Genomic DNA, 20,979 nt, shown 5'->3' with positions numbered 1-20,979 from the left:
GGACAGGCAGCATCTGAGGAGCAGGAGAATCGACATTTCAGGCAAGAGACCTTCGTCAGGAATGAGGTTGTGTACATCGAGAATTGGAGGTGGGGTGTGTGGGTCGGGGTATCAAACAGGCCTGATCTGGAGGAGTGCTGAGATCTCACAGGACTGTGGGAGCAGGCTGTAGACAGGAGGAAGGGGGCAAGGCCACAGTGGGGTTTGAAGGCAAATACGGGAATTTGCAGATCAAGTCAGAGCTAGCTCGCAGGTTAGTGAGGGCAGTGGGGGGATGTGGCAATGGGACTTGGCGTGAGTGAGAGAAAGACAAGTGGAGGGGGGTTTTGGATGAGCAGAATTTCAAAGAACATTACAGCACAGGAACAGGCCCTACGGCACTCCAAGCCTGTGCTGATCCAGATCCTCTGTCTAAACCTGGCATCTATTTTCTAAGGATCTGTATCCCTTTGCTCCGTCCCCATTCATTTATCTGTCTTAAATGACACTATTGTTCCCATCCCTACCCTATTAACTGAGTCCCCCGCTCTGGGAAGACATTTCTTGCTATCCACCCTGTCTACACCTCTCATGATTTTGTAAGCTGCAATCAGGACCCCCCTCAACCTCCTTCTTTCCAATGAAAATAATCCTAATCTACTCAACCTCTCCTCATAGCTAGCACCCTCCATACCAGGCAACATCCTGGTGAACCTCTCCATCTCCAAATGTGGTGACCAGAACTGTACGCAGTATTCCAAATGTGGGGCCGAACCAGATTCCTATACAACTGGAACATGACCTGCCAACTCTTGTACTCCATGTATGATGAAGGAAAGCATGCTGTATGCCTTCTTGACCACTCTACTGACCTGCGTTCCCACCTTCAGGAACAATGGACCTGAACACCCAGATCTCTCTGTACATCAATTTCCCCAGAACTTTCCCATTTACTGTATAGTTCGCTCTGGAATTGTATCTTCCAAAATGCATCACCTCACATTTGTCTGGAGTGAACTGCATGTGCCATTTCTCTCCAATCTATTTATATTCTGCTGTATTCTCTGACAGTCCCCTTCACTATCTGCTACTCCACCGATCTCAGTGTCATCTGCAAACTTGCTAATCAGACCACCGATACCTTCCTCCAAATCATTGATGTATATCACAAATTCCCTTTGTGGTCCTATCACGGATCCCTGTGGGTCACCACTGGTCACCTTTCTCCATTTTGAGAAACTCCCTTCCCCTACTACTCTCTGTCTCCTGTTTTCTGTTCTCTGTCTCCTGTTGCCCTGCCAGTTCTCTATCCATCTAAACCTGGACCCCATGCGACTTCACCTTCTCCATCAGCCTACCATGGGGAACCTTATCAAACACCTTACTGAAGTCCGTGTATTTGACATCTACAGCCCTTCCCTCTTCAATCAACTTTGTCACTTCCTCAAAGAGTTCTATTAAGTTTGTAAGACATGACCTTCCCTGCACAAAACCATGCTGCCTGTCACTGATAAGCCCATTTTCTTCCAAATGGGTATATATTCCATCCCTCAGTATCTTCTCCAGTAGCTTCCCTACCACTGACGTCAGGCTCACAGATCTGCAATTACCTGGATTATCCCTGCTTTTCTTAAACAAGGGGACAACATTAGTAATTCTCCAGTCCTCTGGGACCTCCCCGTGTTCAAGGATGCAACAAAGATATCTGTTAAGGCCCCTGCTATTTCGTCTCTCGCTTCCCTCAGTTACCTGGGATAGATCCCATCCAGACTTGGGGACTGGGGACTTTTAGGGCACACAACACTTCCTCCCTCCTTATGCCAACTTGACCTGGAGTAATCAAGCACCTATCCCTAACCTCAACATCCGCCATGTCCCTCTCCTCGGTGAACACCGATGCAAAGCGTTCATTAAGAATCTCACCCATTTTCTCGGACTCCATGCATAACTTCCCTCCTTTGTCCTTGAGTGGGCCAACCCTTTCTCTAGTTACCCTCTTGGTTCTTATCTATGAATAAAAGGCTTTGGGGTTTTCTGTTTTCTTGATGCTATCTCATGTCCCCGTTTAGCCCTCTTAATTCCTTGTTTCAGATTGGTCCTACTTTCCCAATATTCTTCCAAAGCTTCATCTGTCTTCAGTCGCCTAGACCTTATGTACGCTTCCTTTTCCTTGTAGCTAGTCTCACAATTTCACCTGTGCGATTTCACCTGGTTTCCTAATCTTGCCATTTCTATCCCTCATTTTCACAGGCACATGTCTGTCCTGCACTCTCTTTAAAAGCCTCCCACATATCAAATGTGGATTTCCCTTCCAATAGCTGCTCCCAATCCACATTCCCCAGCTCCTGCCGAATTTTGGTAGAGTTGGCCTTTCCCCCAGTTGAACAATCTTCCTTTAGGACCACTCTCGTCTTTGTCCATGAGTATTCTAAAACTTACGGAATTGTGATCACTATTCCCAAAGTAATCCCATACTGAAACTTCACTCACCTGGCCGGGCTCATTCCCCAACACCAGGTCCAGTGTGGCCCCTTCCCAAGTTGGACTAATTACACACTGCTCTAGAAAACCCTCCTGGATGCTCCTTACCAATTCTGCTCCATCCAATCCTCTAACACTAAGCGAATCCCAATCAATGTTGGGAAAATTAAAATCTCCTATCACCACCACCCTGTTGCTCTCACATCTTTCCATAATCTGTTCACATATTTGTACCTCTGTCTCACACTCACTGTTGGGAGACTGTAGTACAGCTCCAGTATTGTTACCTCACCCTTCCTATTTCTGAGCCCTGCCCATATTGCCTCACTGCTTGGGTCCTCCATAGTGCCCTCCTTCAGCACAGCTGTGATATCCTCCCTGACCAGTAATGCAACTCCTCCACCCCTTATACCTCCCTCTCTATCCTGCCTGAAGCATCAATATCCTGGGGTATCCAGTTGCTAATCATGCCCTTCCCTCAACCAAGTTTCAGTGATAGCAATAGCATCATGCTTCCAGGTACTAATCCAAGCCCTAAGTTCATCTGCCTTACCTACTACACTACTTGCATTAAAACAAATGCACCTCAGAGCACCAGTCCTTTTGTGTTCATCATCTGATCCCTGCCTACTCTGATACTTAGTCACCTCCTCACTTGGTTCCCATCCCCTCTCCCCCTGCCTCACTAGTTTAAACCCTTCCCCACCACGTTAGCAAAAGCACCCAGCGGTAATCTAGGAGCTCGGAGCACAATGGTCCAAATAATGGAATTTGGAGGCAAGGAAGCACATAGATAAATGTTGCAGCCCCAGATGAACTAACGTGGATAACACCAAAGGACCATATTTGTACCTCTGTCTCACCCTCACTGTTGGGAGGCCTGTGGTACAGCCCCAATATTGTTACCGCACCCTTCCTATTTCTGAGCTCTGCCCATAATGCCTTGCTTGATTCCTCCATAGTGCCCTCCTTCAGCACAACAGAAGTAGGCCATTCAGCCCGTCAAGTCTGCTCCCCCATTCAACGAGTTCATGGCTAATCCCCAACTCCCCTTTCCTGCCTTTTCCCCAGAGCCCTTGATTCCCTTCCTGATTAAAAATCTCTCTCTCTCAGCCGTGAACAGACTTAATGGCCCAGTCTCAACGGTCCTCTGCGGTAAAGAATTTTCCAGTTTCACTCCGCACAGACAGAAGAAATTCCTCCTCAACTCTATCTTAAATATGGGTGACACCTTCATTCTGAGATGATGCCCTCTGGTTCCCACAGGGGGAAACAACCTTTCCACATCTCCCCGTGTCATATCCCCTCAGAATCTTGTATCGAGAGTGTGGTGCTGGGAAAGCCCAGCAGGTCAGGCAGCATCTGAGGAGCAGGAGAATCGATATTCCGGGCACAAGCCCTTCATCAGGAATGAGTTTTCTCCTCACTTTCTCTTCAGAATTTTGTGTGTTTCAATAGGATCACCTCTCATTCATTAATTCATAAAAGGCCTATTAGCCAATCAAGCCTGCCCTGATAAAAACAACTTTGAATCAACATTAGTCCCACTTTCCCACACTTGGCCTACAGCCATGAATGTTATGGCATTTCAAATTTTCATCCAAGTACTTTTTAAAGTTTGTGAGGGTTCCTGCCTCAATACTGCCTCCCACCCCCAGGCAGTGCCTTCCAGTATCCCCGGAGAAAGTGAGGATTGCAGATGCTGTAGATCAGAGTCGAGAGTGTGGTGCTGGAAAAGCACAGCAGGTCAGGCAGCATCCGAGGAGCAGGAGAGTCGATGATTTGGGCATAAGCTCTTCATCAGGAATTTCAGTTTCCCGTCATCCTGAAGGGACTACAATCCCTGTCTGTCTGATCTCTCTTTATCACTGAAAGTCTCCAGCCCAGGCAACATCCTGGTAAATCTCCTCTGCAGCCAGTCCGGTGGGAATTGTGTGTTAGACTTGGAGGTTTTCCATTCTGGCATCTATAATTGTAAAGCAGCAAATTATTTCTAAGGTGTCTGCCTACAGAACGCCAGGTGCAGAGGGATCTGGGTGTCCTGGTACATGAATCACAGAAAGTTAGCGTGCAGATGCAGCAAGTGATTAGGAAAGCAAAGGGAAATGTTGGTCTTTGTTGTGAGAGGAATGGAATATTGATTGTTACAGATTACAGATTACATTACAGTGTGGAAACAGGCCCTTCGGCCCAACAAGTCCACACTGACCCGCCGAAGCGAACCCACCCATACCCCTACATTTACCCCTTACCTAACACTACGGGTAATTTAGTATGGCCAATTCACCTGACCCTGCACATCTTTGGACTGTGGGAGGAACCGGAGCACCTGGAGGAAACCCATGCAGACACGGGGAGAACGTGCAAACTCCACACAGTCAGTCGCCTGAGGCGGGAATTGAACCCGGATCTCTGGCGCTGTGAGGCAACAGTGCTAACCACTGTGCCACCGTGCCGCCCACACGTTGTTGTTTATTATCTCGTGTACTGAGGTACAGTGAAAAGCTTTGTTTACAAGCAGTACAGACAGACCACAATAAGTAAGGATGTACTGATCAAAAAGACTTAGACAGAGGCATCCAGGTTACATTCCACAGGGTGTGTGCTAGGCGAGAGCAGCATTACCAAGGTCAGCATTATTTGAGGCTAGAGGGTCCATTCATCAGTCTAATAACAGTTGGGAGGAAGGCAGATTCCCTTCCCTCAGGATATTAATGAACCAGATGAGATTTTTCTGACAATTGGCAACGGTTTTACAGGAATCACTTGTCCCTTATTCGGGTTCACATGCCACCTTCTGCTGTACTGAGATTCTAACCCAGGTCCCCAGAGCATTACAGGGATCTCTGGGATTAACAGGCCAGTGATAATCCCACTAGGCCATCTCCTACCCCAGTGTCTCAGTGTTTTTAGTGTGTGTCAGATTTCCAGCATCTGCAGTATTTTGACTTTATTTACATCTTGTCTGTTATACCTTGGTGAGGGTATTAAGGTTTACAAGTCCTTAGCACTGTGGTACGGTTTACCACCGATCTTATTAAATATCGAAGACTCGAGGGGCCGAATGGCCTTCTGTTATTGCTATGTTGCAATGAGATTGAGTCTGAATTCCATGTACTTGTCTTGTTCACATTAACTCTTTGTTGCTCGGTCCTTCAATCCCCTCCTGTACTCTTGTTCAATGTTAACATTATTAATGAGCAGTTACTTGCAACATGAATTCAAACGTACAGCAGTGCTCTGTCTGAAATGATTTCTCTTGCATCTGTGTCTGTCCGTTCTAAGCTCCTTAGGGAAGTTCTGTCTCCATTCACCCTGTGTCATTTTGCCATCATTTTAACCACAGCCAATCACATCTCCTCCTCAGCTCCTTCTACTAGAACTAAAGACACACTGATTCCCTTAAGATTGTCTTCATTTTTGTGTTTGCTCATGTCAGGGAGCAATCATGAATCTGATCCAGGGGTCCCTGATGGTGAGAGTCCCCCTTTAACAGGGGTCCCTGACGGAGAAACTCCCCCTTTAACAGGGGTCCCTGACGGAGAGACTCCCCCTTTAACAGGGGTCCCTGACAGAGTGACTCCCCCTTTAACAGGGGTCACTGACGGAGAGACTCCCCCTTTAAGAGGGGTCACTGATAGAGAGAATCCCCCTTTAACAGGGGTCCCTGACGGAGAGACCCCCCTTTTACAGGGGTCACTGACGGAGAGACACCCCCTTTAACAGGGGTCACTGACGGAGAGACCCCCCTTTTACAGGGGTCACCGACGGAGAGACCCCCCTTTAACAGGGGTCACTGACGGAGAGACTCCCTCTTTAACAGGGGTCACTGATGGAGAGACACCCCTTTAACAGGGGTCACTGATGGAGAGACCCCCCTTGTACAGGGGTCACTGATGGAGAGACTCCCCCTTTAACAGGGGTCCCCGACGGAGAGACTCCCCCTTTAACAGGGGTCACTGACGGAGAGACTCCCCCTTTAACAGGGGTCACTGACGGAGAGACCCCACTTGTACAGGGGTCACCGACGGAGAGACCCCCCTTTAACAGGGGTCACTGACGGAGAGACTCCCCCTTTAACAGGGGTCACTGATGGAGAGACCCCCCTTTTACAGGGGTCACCGACGGAGAGACCATCCTTTTACAGGGGTCACTGACGGAGAGACACCCCCTTTAACAGGGGTCACTGACGGAGAGACTCCCCCTTTAACAGGGGTCACTGACGGAGAGACTCCTCTTTAACAGGGGTCACTGACGGAGAGACACCCCCTTTAACAGGGGTCACTGACGGAGAGACTCCCCCTTTAACAGGGGTCACTGACGGAGAGACTCCCCCTTTAACAGGGGTCACTGATGGAGAGACCCCCCTTTAACCGGGGTCCCTTACGGAGAGACTCCCTCTTTAACAGGAGTCACTGATTGAGCGACCCCCCTTTTACAGGGGTCACTGATGGAGAGACTCTCCCTTTAACAGGGGTCCCCGACGGAGAGACTCCCCCTTTAACAGGGGTCACTGACGGAGAGACTCCCCCTTTAACAGGGGTCACTGACGGAGAGACTCCCCCTTTAACAGGGGTCACTGACGGAGAGACTCCCCCTTTAACAGGGGTCACTGACGGAGAGACTCACTATTTAACAGGGGTCACTGACGGAGAGACTCCCCCTTTAACCGGGGTCCCTGACGGAGAGACTCCCCCTTTAACAGGGGTCACTGACGGAGAGACTCCCCCTTTAACAGGGGTCACTGACGGAGAGACTCCCCCTTTAACAGGGGTCACTGACGGAGAGACTCCCCCTTTAACAGGGGTCACTGACGGAGAGACCCCCCTTTTACAGGGGTCACCGACGGAGAGACCCCCCTTTAACAGGGGTCACTGACGGAGAGACTCACCCTTTAACAGGGGTCACTGATGGAGAGACCCCCCTTTTACAGGGGTCACCGACGGAGAGACCATCCTTTTACAGGGGTCACTGACGGAGAGACACCCCCTTTAACAGGGGTCACTGACGGAGAGACTCCCCCTTTAACAGGGGTCACTGACGGAGAGACTCCCTCTTTAACAGGGGTCACTGATGGAGAGACTCCCCCTTTAACAGGGGTCACCAATGGAGAGACTCCCCCTTTAACAGGTGTCACTGACGGAGAGACTCCCCCTTTAACAGGGGTCACTGACGGAGAGACACCCCCTTTAACAGGGGTCACTGACGGAGAGACTCCCCCTTTAACAGGGGTCACTGATGGAGAGACCCCCCTTTAACCGGGGTCCCTGACGGAGAGACTCCCTCTTTAACAGGGGTCACTGATGGAGAGACTCCCCTTTTACAGGGGTCACTGATGGAGAGACTCCCCCTTTAACAGGGGTCACTGACGGAGAGACTCCCCCTTTAACAGGGGTCCCTGACGGAGAGACTCCCCCTTTAACAGTGGTCACTGACGGAGAGACTCCCTCTTTAACAGGGGTCACTGACGGAGAGACTCCCCCTTTAACCGGGGTCCCTGACGGAGAGACTCCCCCTTTAACAGGGGTCACTGACGGAGAGACTCCCCCTTTAACAGGGGTCACTGACGGAGAGAGTCCCCCTTTAACAGGGGTCACTGACGGAGAGACTCCCCCTTTAACAGGGGTCACTGACGGAGAGACTCCCCCTTTAACAGGGGTCACTGATGGAGAGACTCCCCTTTTACAGGGGTCACTGATGGAGAGACTCCCCCTTTAACAGGGGTCACTGACGGAGAGACTCCCCCTTTAACCGGGGTCCCTGACGGAGAGACTCCCCCTTTAACAGTGGTCACTGACGGAGAGACTCCCTCTTTAACAGGGGTCACTGATGGAGAGACTCCCCCTTTAACCGGGGTCCCTGACGGAGAGACTCCCCCTTTAACAGGGGTCACTGACGGAGAGACTCCCCCTTTAACAGGGGTCACTGACGGAGAGAGTCCCCCTTTAACAGGGGTCACTGACGGAGAGACTCCCCCTTTAACAGGGGTCACTGACGGACCGACTCCCCCTTTAACAGGGGTCACTGACGGAGAGACTCCCCCCTTAACAGGGGTCACTGACGGAGAGACTCCCCCTTTAACAGGGGTCACTGACGGAGAGACTCCCCCTTTAACCGGGGTCCCTGACGGAGAGACTCCCCCTTTAACAGGGGTCACTGACGGACCGACTCCCCCTTTAACAGGGGTCGCTGACGGAGAGACTCCCCCTTTAACAGGGGTCACTGACGGAGAGACTCCCCCTTTAACAGGGGTCACTGACGGAGAGACTCCCCCTTTAACCGGGGTCCCTGACGGAGAGACTCCCCCTTTAACAGGGGTCACTGACGGAGAGACTCCCCCTTTAACAGGGGTCACTGACGGAGAGACTCCCCCTTTAACCGGGGTCCCTGACGGAGAGACTCCCCCTTTAACAGGGGTCACTGACGGAGAGACTCCCCCTTTAACAGGGGTCACTGACGGAGAGACTCCCCCTTTAACAGGGGTCACTGACGGAGAGACTCCCTCTTTAACAGGGCTCACTGACGGACCGACTCCCCCTTTAACAGGGGTCACTGACGGAGAGACTCCCCCTTTAACAGGGGTCACTGACGGAGAGACTCCCCCTTTAACAGGGGTCAGTGACGGACCGACTCCCCCTTTAACCGGGGTCCCTGACGGAGAGACTCCCCCTTTAACAGGGGTCACTGACGGGCCGACTCCCCCTTTAACAGGGGTCGCTGACGGAGAGACTCCCCCTTTAACAGGGGTCACTGACGGAGAGACTCCCCCTTTAACAGGGGTCACTGACGGAGAGACTCCCCCTTTAACAGGGGTCACTGACGGAGAGACTCCCCCTTTAACAGGGGTCACTGACGGAGAGACTCCCCCTTTAACCGGGGTCCCTGACGGAGAGACTCCCCCTTTAACAGGGGTCACTGACGGAGAGACTCCCCCTTTAACAGGGGTCACTGACGGACCGACTCCCCCTTTAACCGGGGTCCCTGACGGAGAGACTCCCCCTTTAACAGGGGTCACTGACGGAGAGACTCCCTCTTTAACAGGGGTCACTGACGGAGAGACTCCCCCTTTAACAGGGGTCACTGACGGAGAGACTCCCCCTTTAACAGGGGTCACTGACGGAGAGACTCCCCCTTTAACAGGGGTCACTGACGGAGAGACTCCCTCTTTAACAGGGGTCACTGACGGAGAGACTCCCCCTTTAACAGGGGTCACTGACGGAGAGACTCCCCCTTTAACAGGGGTCACTGACGGAGAGACTCCCTCTTTAACAGGGGTCACTGACGGAGAGAATCCCCCTTTAACAGGGGTCACTGACGGAGAGACTCCCCCTTTAACAGGGGTCACTGACGGAGAGACTCCCTCTTTAACAGGGGTCACTGACGGAGAGACTCCCTCTTTAACAGGGGTCACTGATGGAGAGACTCCCCCTTTAACAGGGGTCACTGACGGAGAGACTCCCCCTTTAACAGGGGTCACTGACGGAGAGACTCCCCCTTTAACAGGGGTCACTGACGGAGAGACTCCCCCTGAAACAGGGGTCACTGACGGACCAACTCCCCCTTTAACAGGGGTCCCTGACGGAGAGACTCCCCCTTTAACAGGGGTCACTGATGGAGGGACTCCCCCTTTAACAGGGGTCACTGACGGAGAGACTCCCCCTTTAACAGGGGTCACTGACGGAGAGACTCCCCCTTTAACTGGGGTCACTGACGGAGAGACTCCCCCTTTAACAGGGGTCACTGACGGAGAGACTCCCCCTTTAACAGGGGTCACTGACGGAGAGACTCCCCCTTTAACAGGGGTCACTGACGGTGAGACTCCCCCTTTAACAGGGGTCACTGACGGAGAGACACCCCCTTTAACAGGGGTCACTGACGGAGAGACTCCCCCTTTAACAAGGGTCACTGACGGACCGACTCCCCCTTTAACCGGGGTCACTGACGGAGAGACTCCCCCTTTAACAGGGGTCACTGACGGACCGACTCCCCCTTTAACCGGGGTCACTGACGGAGAGACTCCCCCTTTAACAGGGGTCCCTGACGGAGAGACTCCCCCTTTAACAGGGGTCCCTGACGGAGAGACTCCCCCTTTAACAGGGGTCACTGACGGAGAGACTCCCTCTTTAACAGGGGTCACTGACGGAGAGACACCCCCTTTAACAGGGGTCACTGACGGAGAGACTCCCCCTTTAACAGGGGTCACTGACGGAGAGACTCCCTCTTTAACAGGGGTCACTGACGGAGAGACTCCCCCTTTAACAGGGGTCACTGACGGAGAGACTCCTCCTTTAACAGGAGTCACTGATGGAGAGACCCCCCCTTGAACAGGGTCCCCAACGTTGAGACTCCCCCATTAACAGGGGTCCCTGACGGAGAGACTCCCCCTTTAACAGGGGTCACTGACAGAGAGACTCCCCCTTTTACAGGGGTCACTGACGGAGAGACTCCCCCTTTAACAGGGGTCACTGATGGAGAGACTCCCCCTTTAACAGGGGTCACTGACGGAGAGACTCCCCCTTTAACAGGGGTCACTGACGGAGAGACTCCCTCTTTAACTGGGGTCACTGACGGAGAGACTCCCCCTTTAACAGGGGTCACTGACGGAGAGACTCCCCCTTTAACAGGGGTCACTGACGGAGAGACTCCCCCTTTAACCGGGGTCCCTGACGGAGAGACTCCCCCTTTAACAGGGGTCACTGACGGAGAGACTCCCCCTTTAACAGGGGTCACTGACGGACCGACTCCCCCTTTAACCGGGGTCCCTGACGGAGAGACTCCCCCTTTAACAGGGGTCACTGACGGAGAGACTCCCCCTTTAACAGGGGTCGCTGACGGAGAGACTCCCCCTTTAACAGGGGTCACTGACGGAGAGACTCCCCCTTTAACTGGGGTCACTGACGGACCGACTCCCCCTTTAACTGGGGTCCCTGACGGAGAGACTCCCCCTTTAACAGGGGTCACTGATGGAGAGACTCCCCCTTTAACAGGGGTCACTGACTGAGAGACTCCCCCTTTAACAGGGGTCCCCGACGGAGAGACTCCCCCTTTAACAGGGGTCACTGACGGAGAGACTCCCTCTTTAACAGGGGTCACTGACGGAGAGACTCCCCCTTTAACAGGGGTCACTGACGGAGAGACTCCCCCTTTAACAGGGGTCACTGACGGAGACACTCCCCCTTTAACCGGGGTCCCTGACGGAGAGACTCCCCCTTTAACAGGGGTCACTGACGGAGAGACTCCCCCTTTAACAGGGGTCACTGACGGAGAGACACCCCATTTAACAGGGGTCACTGACGGAGAGACTCCCCCTTTAACAGGGGTCACTGACGGAGAGACTCCCCCTTTAACAGGGGTCACTGATGGAGAGACTCCCCCTTTAACAGGGGTCACTGATGGAGAGACTCCCCCTTTAACCGGGGTCCCTGACGGAGAGACTCCCCCTTTAACAGGGGTCACTGACGGAGAGACTCCCCCTTTAACAGGGGTCACTGACGGAGAGACTCCCCCTTTAACAGGGGTCGCTGACGGAGAGACTCCCCCTTTAACCGGGGTCCCTGACGGAGAGACTCCCCCTTTAACAGGGGTCACTGACGGAGAGACTCCCCCTTTAACAGGGGTCACTGACGGAGAAACTCCCCCTTTAACAGGGGTCACTGACGGAGAGACTCCCCCTTTAACAGGGGTCACTGACAGAGAGAATCCCCCTTTAACAGGGGTCCCTGACGGAGAGACTCCCCCTTTAACAGGGGTCACTGACAGAGAGAATCCCCCTTTAACAGGGGTCCCTGATGGAGAGACTCCCCCTTTAACAGGGGTCACTGACGGAGAGACTCCCCCTTTAACAGGGGTCACTGACGGAGAGTCTCCCCCTTTAACAGGGGTCACTGACGGAGAGACTCCCCCTTTAACAGGGGTCACTGGCGGAGGGACTCCCTTTGTCACAGGGGTCCCTGGTAGTGAGACTTTCTCTTTGAAGGGGGTCTCTGACGGTGAGGCTCCTAGTTTGTAAGGTGCTTCCCTGAATCAGAAATGGTTTTCTCTGTCTGTCTGTCTGTCTGTCTGTCTCTGTCTCTCTCTCTCTCTCTCTCTGTCTGTCTGTCTCTGTCTCTATCTCTCTCTCTCTCTCTCTGTCTGTCTGTCTCTGTCTCTATCTCTCTCTCTCTCTCTCTGTCTCTCTCTCCCGCGCTCTCTCTCTCTCTATGTGTCTGTCTCTCTCTCTCTCTCTCTCTCCCGCACTCTCTCTCTGTCTCTCTCTCTCTCTGTCTCGGTCTCTCTCTCTCTCTCTCTCTGTCTCGGTCTCTCTCTCTCTCTCTCTCTGTCTCGGTCTCTCTCTCTCTGTCTCGGTCTCTCTCTCTCTGTCTCGGTCTCTCTCTCTCTCTCTCTCTGTCTCGGTCTCTCTCTCTCTGTCTCGGTCTCTCTCTCTCTGTCTCTCTCTCTGTCTCAGTCTCTCTCTCTCTGTCTCTCTGTCTCTCTGTTGAAGCCCTCCTGACATTGATGCTGCTCTTGCCCAGCCTCAGTTCCGGCATCTTGCAGATTTAGTTTCTGAGGTGTAATTAGTTGAGTTTGATTCCTCTGACTGCAGTGATGGGCTGTGACAGCATTCAGCAGACTCCAGCTTCACTGGCAATATAACCATTGACATGAATCAATGGAGAGGTTACGAAAGGTCAGATCAGGACACATCCTGCAGTTAAAGCATGTTCCAGTGTCCCATCGGCATTCTGCTGTTGCAGCTCCTTCGTGGAGACAACAACTTGCATTTGTGTAGCACTGTTTTCAATGCAAAACACTTTGATACAACATGGCAGGATGGAGGTATCAGGTGTATCTAACCTGATCTAACCCCATGCTGTCCCTGTCCTGGGAGTGTTTGATGGGGACAGTGTAGAGGGAGCTTTACTCTGTATCTAACACCGTGCTGTCCCTGTCCTGGGAGTGTTTGATGGGGACAGTGTAGAGGGAGCTTTACTCTGTATCTAACACCGTGCTGTCCCTGTCCTGGGAGTGTTTGATGGGGACAGTGTAGAGAGAGCTTTACTCTGTATCTAACCCCATGCTGTCCCTCTCCAGGGAGTGTTTCATGGGTGGGTGTAGAGGGAGCTTTACCCTGTATCTAACCCTGTGCTGCCCCTGTCCTGGGAGTGGTTTGTGGACATGTCCTTTGTGGTAATGGTATGCCTGAGAAATGATGTTGTTCTTCAATGTTTGGATAATTTAGCTCCAGTTAGATTTCCTGGTATTGATGGAATTTAAACACAGGTGGTGGTATTTCTAAATTAATTCCCACAAACGCTAACAGGATATGCAGGAGGGGGGTGTTTAAATATTGGCTGCTTAACTAATGATGCAGTTAGCTCACAGAAAATGGATTGAGAATGTTTAAACTCAGGAGAAACTGGGCGCATTCCTGACACCAATCAACATTCGGAGTTATTATTTATCCTGGAGGGAGGAGAACAAGGTGCAAAGCTCATGTCGTACTGTCTGGTCTTACTCTGTATCTAACCCCGTGCTGTCCCTGTCCTGGGAGTGTTTCATGGGGACAGTGTAGAGGGAGCTTTACTCTGTATCTAACCCTGTGCTGTCCCTGCCCTGGGAGTGTTTGATGGGGACAGTGTAGAGGGAGCTTTACTCTGTATCTAACCCCGTGCTGTCCCTGTCCTGGGAGTGTTTGATGGGGACAGTGTAGAGGAAGCTTTACTCTGTATCTAACCCCGTGCTGTCCCTGTCCTGGGAGTGTTTGATGGGGACAGTGTAGAGGGAGCTTTACTCTGTATCTAACCCCGTGCTGTCCCTGTCCTGGGAGTGTTTGATGGGGACAGTGTAGAGGGAGCTTTACTCTGTATCTAACCCCGTGCTGTCCCTGTCCTGGGAGTGTTTGATGGGGACAGTGTAGAGGGAGCTTTACTCTGTATCTAACCCCGTGCTGTCCCTGTCCTGGGAGTGTTTGATAGGGAGAGTGTAGAGGGAGCTTTACTCTGTATCTAACCCCGTGCTGTCCCTGTCCTGGGAGTGTTTGATGGGGACAGTGTAGAGGGAGCTTTACTCTGTATCTAACCCCGTGCTGTCCCTGTCCTGGGAGTGTTTGATAGGGAGAGTGTAGAGGGAGCTTTACTCTGTATCTAACCCCGTGCTGTCCCTGTCCTGGGAGTGTTTGATGGGGACAGTGTAGAGAGAGCTTTACTCTGTATCTAACCCCGTGCTGTCCCTGTCCTGGGAGTGTTTGATGGGGACAGTGTAGAGAGAGCCTTACTCTGTATCTAACCCCGTGCTGTCCCTGTCCTGGGAGTGTTTGATGGGGACAGTGCAGAGTGAGCTTTACTCTGTATCTAACCCTGTGCTGTCCCTGTCCTGGGAGTGTTTGATGGGGACAGTGTAGAGGGAGCCTTACTCTGTATCTAACCCCGTGCTGTCCCTGTCCTGGGAGTGTTTGATGGGGACAGTGTAGAGGGAGCCTTACTCTGTATCTAACCCCGTGCTGTACCTGTCCTGGGAGTGTTTGATGGGGACAGTGTAGAGGGAGCTTTACTCTGTATCTAACCCCGTGCTGTACCTGTCCTGGGAGTGTTTGATGGGGACAGTGTAGAGGGAGCTTTACTCTGTATCTAACCCCGTGCTGTCCCTGTCCTGGGAGTGTTTGATGGGGACAGTGTAGAGGGAGCTTTACTCTGTATCTAACCCCGTGCTGTCCCTGTCCTGGGAGTGTTTGATGGGGACAGTGTAGAGGGAGCTTTACTCTGTATCTAACCCCGTGCTGTCCCTGTCCTGGGAGTGTTTGATGGGGACAGTGTAGAGGGAGCTTTACTCTGTATCTAACCCCGTGCTGTCCCTGTCCTGGGAGTGTTTGATGGGGACAGTGTAGAGGGAGCTTTACTCTGTATCTAACCCCGTGCTGTCCCTGTCCTGGGAGTGTTTGATGGGGACAGTGTAGAGGGAGCTTTACTCTGTATCTAACCCCGTGCTGTCCCTGTCCTGGGAGTGTTTGATGGGGACAGTGTAGAGGGAGCTTTACTCTGTATCTAACCCCGTGCTGTACCTGTCCTGGGAGTGTTTGATAGGGAGAGTGTAGAGGGAGCTTTACTCTGTATCTAACCCGTGCTGTCCCTGTCCTGGGAGTGTTTGATAGGGAGAGTGTAGAGGAAGCTTTACTCTGTATCTAACCCCGTGCTGTCCCTGTCCTGGGAGTGTTTGATGGGGACAGTGTAGAGGGAGCTTTACTCTGTATCTAACCCCGTGCTGTCCCTGTCCCTGGGAGTGTTTGATGGGGAGAGTGTAGAGGGAGCTTTACTCTGTATCTAACCCCGTGCCATCCCTGTCCTGGGGGTGTTTGATGGGGACAGTGTAGAGGGAGCTTTACTCTGTATCTAACCCCGTGCTGTCCCTGTCCCTGGGAGTGTTTGATGGGGAGAGTGTAGAGGGAGCTTTACTCTGTATCTAACCCCGTGCTGTCCCTGTTCCTGGGAGTATTTGATGGGGAGAGTGTAGAGGGAGCTTTACTCTGTATCTAACCCCGTGCTGTCCCTGTTCCTGGGAGTATTTGATGGGGAGAGTGTAGAGGGAGCTTTACTCTGTATCTAACCCCGTGCTGTCCCTGTCCTGGGAGTGTTTGATGGGGACAGTGTAGAGGGAGCCTTACTCTGTATCTAACCCAGTGCTGTACCTGTCCTGGGAGTGTTTGATGGAGACAGTGTAGAGGGAGCTTTACTCTGTATCTAACCCCGTGCTGTACCTGTCCTGGGAGTGTTTGATAGGGAGAGTGTAGAGGGAGCTTTACTCTGTATCTAACCCGTGCTGTCCCTGTCCTGGGAGTGTTTGATAGGGAGAGTGTAGAGGGAGCTTTACTCTGTATCTAACCCCGTGCTGTACCTGTCCTGGGAGTGTTTGATAGGGAGAGTGTAGAGGGAGCTTTACTCTGTATCTAACCCGTGCTGTCCCTGTCCTGGGAGTGTTTGATAGGGAGAGTGTAGAGGGAGCTTTACTCTGTATCTAACCCCGTGCTGTCCCTGTCCTGGGAGTGTTTGATAGGGAGAGTGTAGAGGGAGCTTTACTCTGTATCTAACCCGTGCTGTCCCTGTCCTGGGAGTGTTTGATAGGGAGAGTGTAGAGGGACTTTACTCTGTATCTAACCCCATGCTGTCCCTGTCGTGGGAGTGTTTGATGGGGACAGTGTAGAGGGAGCTTTACTCTGTATCTAACCCCGTGCTGTCCCTGTCCTGGGAGTGTTTGATGGGGACAGTGTAGAGGGAGCTTTACTCTGTATCTAACCCCGTGCTGTACGTGTCCTGGGAGTGTTTGATGGGGACAGTGTAGAGGGAGCTTTACTCTGTATCTAACCCTGTGCTGTCCCTGTCCTGGGAGTGTTTGATGGGGACAGTGTAGAGGGAGCTTTACTCTGTATCTAACCCCGTGCCATCCCTGTCCTGGGAGTGTTTGATGGGGACAGTGTAGAGAGAGCCTTACTCTGTATCTAACCCCGTGCTGTACCTGTCCTGAGAGTGTTTGATGGGGACAGTGTAGAGGGAGCTTTACTCTGTATCTAACCCCGTGCTGTACCTGTCCTGGGAGTGTTTGATAGGGAGAGTGTAGAGGGAGCTTTACTCTGTATCTAACCCGTGCTGTCCCTGTCCTGGGAGTGTTTGATAGGGAGAGTGTAGAGGGAGCTTTACTCTGTATCTAACCCCGTGCTGTCCCTGTCCTGGGAGTGTTTGATAGGGAGAGTGTAGAGGGAGCTTTACTCTGTATCTAACCCGTGCTGTCCCTGTCCTGGGAGTGTTTGATAGGGAGAGTGTAGAGGGACTTTACTCTGTATCTAACCCCATGCTGTCCCTGTCGTGGGAGTGTTTGATGGGGACAGTGTAGAGGGAGCTTTACTCTGTATCTAACCCCGTGCAGTCCCTGCCTGGGAGTGTTTGATAGGGAGAGTGTAGAGGGAGCTTTACTCTGTATCTAACCCGTGCTGTCCCTGTCCTGGGAGTGTTTGATAGGGAGAGTGTAGAGGGAGCTTTACTCTGTATCTAACCCCGTGCCATCCCTGTCCTGGGAGTGTTTGATGGGGACAGTGTAGAGGGAGCCTTACTCTGTATCTAACCCCGTGCTGTACCTGTCCTGGGAGTGTTTGATAGGGAGAGTGTAGAGGGAGCTTTACTCTGTATCTAACCCGTGCTGTCCCTGTCCTGGGAGTGTTTGATAGGGAGAGTGTAGAGGGAGCTTTACTCTGTATCTAACCCCGTGCTGTTCCTGTCCTGGGAGTGTTTGATAGGGAGAGTGTAGAGGGAGCTTTACTCTGTATCTAACCCGTGCTGTCCCTGTCCTGGGAGTGTTTGATAGGGAGAGTGTAGAGGGACTTTACTCTGTATCTAACCCCATGCTGTCCCTGTCGTGGGAGTGTTTGATGGGGACAGTGTAGAGGGAGCTTTACTCTGTATCTAACCCCGTGCTGTCCCTGCCTGGGAGTGTTTGATAGGGAGAGTGTAGAGGGAGCTTTACTCTGTATCTAACCCGTGCTGTCCCTGTCCTGGGAGTGTTTGATAGGGAGAGTGTAGAGGGACTTTACTCTGTATCTAACCCCATGCTGTCCCTGTCGTGGGAGTGTTTGATGGGGACAGTGTAGAGGGAGCTTTACTCTGTATCTAACCCCGTGCTGTCCCTGCCTGGGAGTGTTTGATGGGGAGAGTGTAGAGGGAGCTTTACTCTGTATCTAACCCCGTGCTGTCCCTGCCTGGGAGTGTTTGATAGGGAGAGTGTAGAGGGAGCGTTACTTTGTATCTAACCCGTGCTGTCCCTGTCCTGGGAGTGTTTGATAGGGAGAGTGTAGAGGGAGCTTTACTCTGTATCTAACCCCGTGCTGTCCCTGTCCTGGGAGTGTTTGATAGGGAGAGTGTAGAGAGAGCCTTACTCTGTATCTAACCCCGTGCTATCCCTGTCCAGGGAGTGTTAGATAGGGAGAGTGTAGAGGGAGCTTTACTCTGTATCTAACCCCGTGCTGTCCCTGTCCTGGGAGTGTTTGATAGGGAGAGTGTAGAGAGAGCTTTACTCTGTATCTAACCCCGTGCTATCCCTGTCCAGGGAGTGTTTGATAGGGAGACTGTAGAGGGAGCTTTACTCTGTATCTAACCCCGTGCTGTCCCTGTCCTGGGAGTGTTTGATGGGGGAGAGTGTAGAGAGAGCTTTACTCTGTATCTAACCCCGTGCTGTCCCTGTCCTGGGAGTGTTTGATAGGGAGAGTGTAGAGAGAGCTTTACTCTGTATCTAACCCCGTGCTGTCCCTGTCCTGGGAGTGTTTGATAGGGAGAGTGTAGAGGGAGCTTTACTCTGTATCTAACCCCGTGCAATCCCTGTCCTTGGAGTGTTTGATGGGGACAGTGTAGAGGGAGCTTTACTCTGTATCTAACCCCGTGCTATCCCTGTCCTGGGAGTATTTGATGGGGCCAGTGTAGAGAGAGCTTTACTCTGTATCTAACCCCCTGCCATCCCTGTCCTGGGAGTGTTTGATGGGGACAGTGTAGAGGGAGCTTTACTCTGTATCTAACCCCGTGCTATCCCTGTCCTGGGAGTATTTGATGGGGCCAGTGTAGAGGGAGCTCTACTCTGTATCTAACCCCGTGCTATCCCTGTCCTGGGAGTATTTGATGGGGCCAGTGTAGAGAGAGCTTTACTCTGTATCTAACCCCCTGCCATCCCTGTCCTGGGAGTGTTTGATGGGGACAGTGTAGAGGGAGCTTTACTCTGTATCTAACCCCGTGCTATCCCTGTCCTGGGAGTATTTGATGGGGCCAGTGTAGAGGGAGCTTTACTCTGTATCTAACCCCGTGCCATCCGTGTCCTGGGAGTGTTTGATGGGGACAGTGTAGAGGGAGCTTTACTCTGTATCTAACCCCGTGCCATCCCTGTCCTGGGAGTGTTTGATGGGGACAGTGTAGAGGGAGCTTTACTCTGTATCTAGCCCCGTGTTATCCCTGTCCTGGGATTGTTTGATGGGGACAGTGTAGAGGGAGCTTTACTCTGTATCTAACCCCGTGCCATCCCTGTCCTGGGAGTGTTTGATGGGGACAGTGTAGAGGGAGCTTTACTCTGTATCTAACCCCGTGCCATCCCTGTCCTGGGAGTGTTTGATGGGGACAGTGTAGAGGGAGCTTTACTCTGTATCTAACCCCATGCTGTCCCTGTCCTGGGCGTGTTTGATGGGGGGACAGTGTAGAGAGAGCTTTACTCTGTACCTAACTCCATGTTATCCCTGTCTTAGGATTGTTTGATAGGGAGAGTGTAGAGAGAGCTTTACTCTGCCTCTAATCCTGTGTTGTCCCTGTCCTGGGAGTGTTTGATAGGGAGAGTGTAGAGAGAGCTTTACTCTGTCTCTAACCCCGTGTTGTCCCTGCCCTGGGAGTGTTTGATGGGGGGACAGTGTAGAGGGAGCTTTACTCTGTCTCTAACCCCGTGTTGTCCCTGCCCTGGGAGTGTTTGATGGGGGGACAGTGTAGAGGGAGCTTTACTCTGTCTCTAACCCCGTGTTGTCCCTGTCCTGGAAGTGTTTGATGGGGATGGTGCAAGGCAGCCTGTACACTATCTGTAGAGGCTCTAGTCCAGTCTGTGATGAATGGCCAGTTTCTGATTGAGATGCTGTTAATAAACTGTCGCTCTGTGTTTGTCTCTTTGCAGAATGCCCTGTTGGATCTTGCTTCAGTCATTGACACCCTGTCGTTACGGGCTGTTATCAGTGATGTCCTCTCGACCGTCATCCCCAACGTGGTAGGTCATCAGGAAACATCTGACCTCATGCCTTGCTTCGTCCTGATTTGTTGCTCCTTCAGCTGTTGTTAAAAGTCACATGTAAATTAAAACTGAAAAATAGCATTGAGCTCCTGGATCACAGCGGCCCTCACACATCCACCTGGATTTGTGCTGATCCATATCAATCCTGTAGCCTGAGAGATGGAGCTCCAGGCTGAATCCTTGTGAAAGTTATACCTTCCACTCTGCAACATGCAGCCTGGAGGCATCCAGGATCGACAGTGCGGAAAGAGGCCATTCAGCCCATGGAGTCTGCACTGACCCTCCAAAGAGCATCCCACCTGGGCCCAACCCACCTGTAACCCTGTATTACTCATGGCTAGCCCACCTCACCTGGATACTCTGGGTAATTTAGCACAGCCAACCCACCTAACCTGCACCGATTTGGACTGTGGGAGGATGTGTAAACGCCACGCAGACAGTCACCTGAGGCTGGAATTGAACCCTGGCGCTGTGAGGCAGCAGTGCTAACCACTGAGCCACTGTGCCTGCTGTTTCTATGGTCTGTGTTGCTTACACTATCATAGTAGTCTCTTTGAGGCTGGACAATGGGTAACTCTTCCCCTCAGCTGTCCTGACAAACTCTCCTGCTCATGCCTGGAACCTCACAGTCTGTACACTTCTTTTTAACAGAATCCCTACAGTGTGGAAACAGGCTCTGGCTCAAAAGTCCATACCGACCCTCCGAACAGTAACCCACCCAGACCCATTCCCCTACTAATGCACCTAACC

At 52.1% G+C, this 20,979-nt stretch overlaps 1 protein-coding gene across 4 annotated transcripts in view; it reads left to right on the top strand.

Annotated features, from left to right (window-relative positions):
• Positions 1-20,979, top strand: part of pde2a (phosphodiesterase 2A) — a 541,714-nt gene that overhangs the window by 181,200 nt on the left and 339,535 nt on the right. For 3 of the 4 annotated variants that reach the window (XM_087988442.1, XM_087988444.1, XM_087988443.1), the window contains one exon: positions 20,116-20,205. In XM_087988442.1, the coding sequence (XP_087844568.1) occupies positions 20,116-20,205 (90 nt within the window). Of the gene's footprint in view, positions 1-20,115; positions 20,206-20,979 lie in introns of those variants that run through there. The other variant, XM_087988445.1, reaches the window with a different exon arrangement.

The sequence above is a fragment of the Chiloscyllium plagiosum genome, unplaced genomic scaffold (assembly GCF_037043375.1).
Source record: "Chiloscyllium plagiosum isolate Xiang-an unplaced genomic scaffold, Cpla_swu_hap1 HiC_scaffold_6, whole genome shotgun sequence".
Classification (NCBI taxonomy): Eukaryota; Metazoa; Chordata; class Chondrichthyes; order Orectolobiformes; family Hemiscylliidae; genus Chiloscyllium; species Chiloscyllium plagiosum.
The sequence above is the reverse complement of the archived record's forward strand: the minus strand, read 5'-3'. Positions and strand labels throughout refer to the sequence as shown.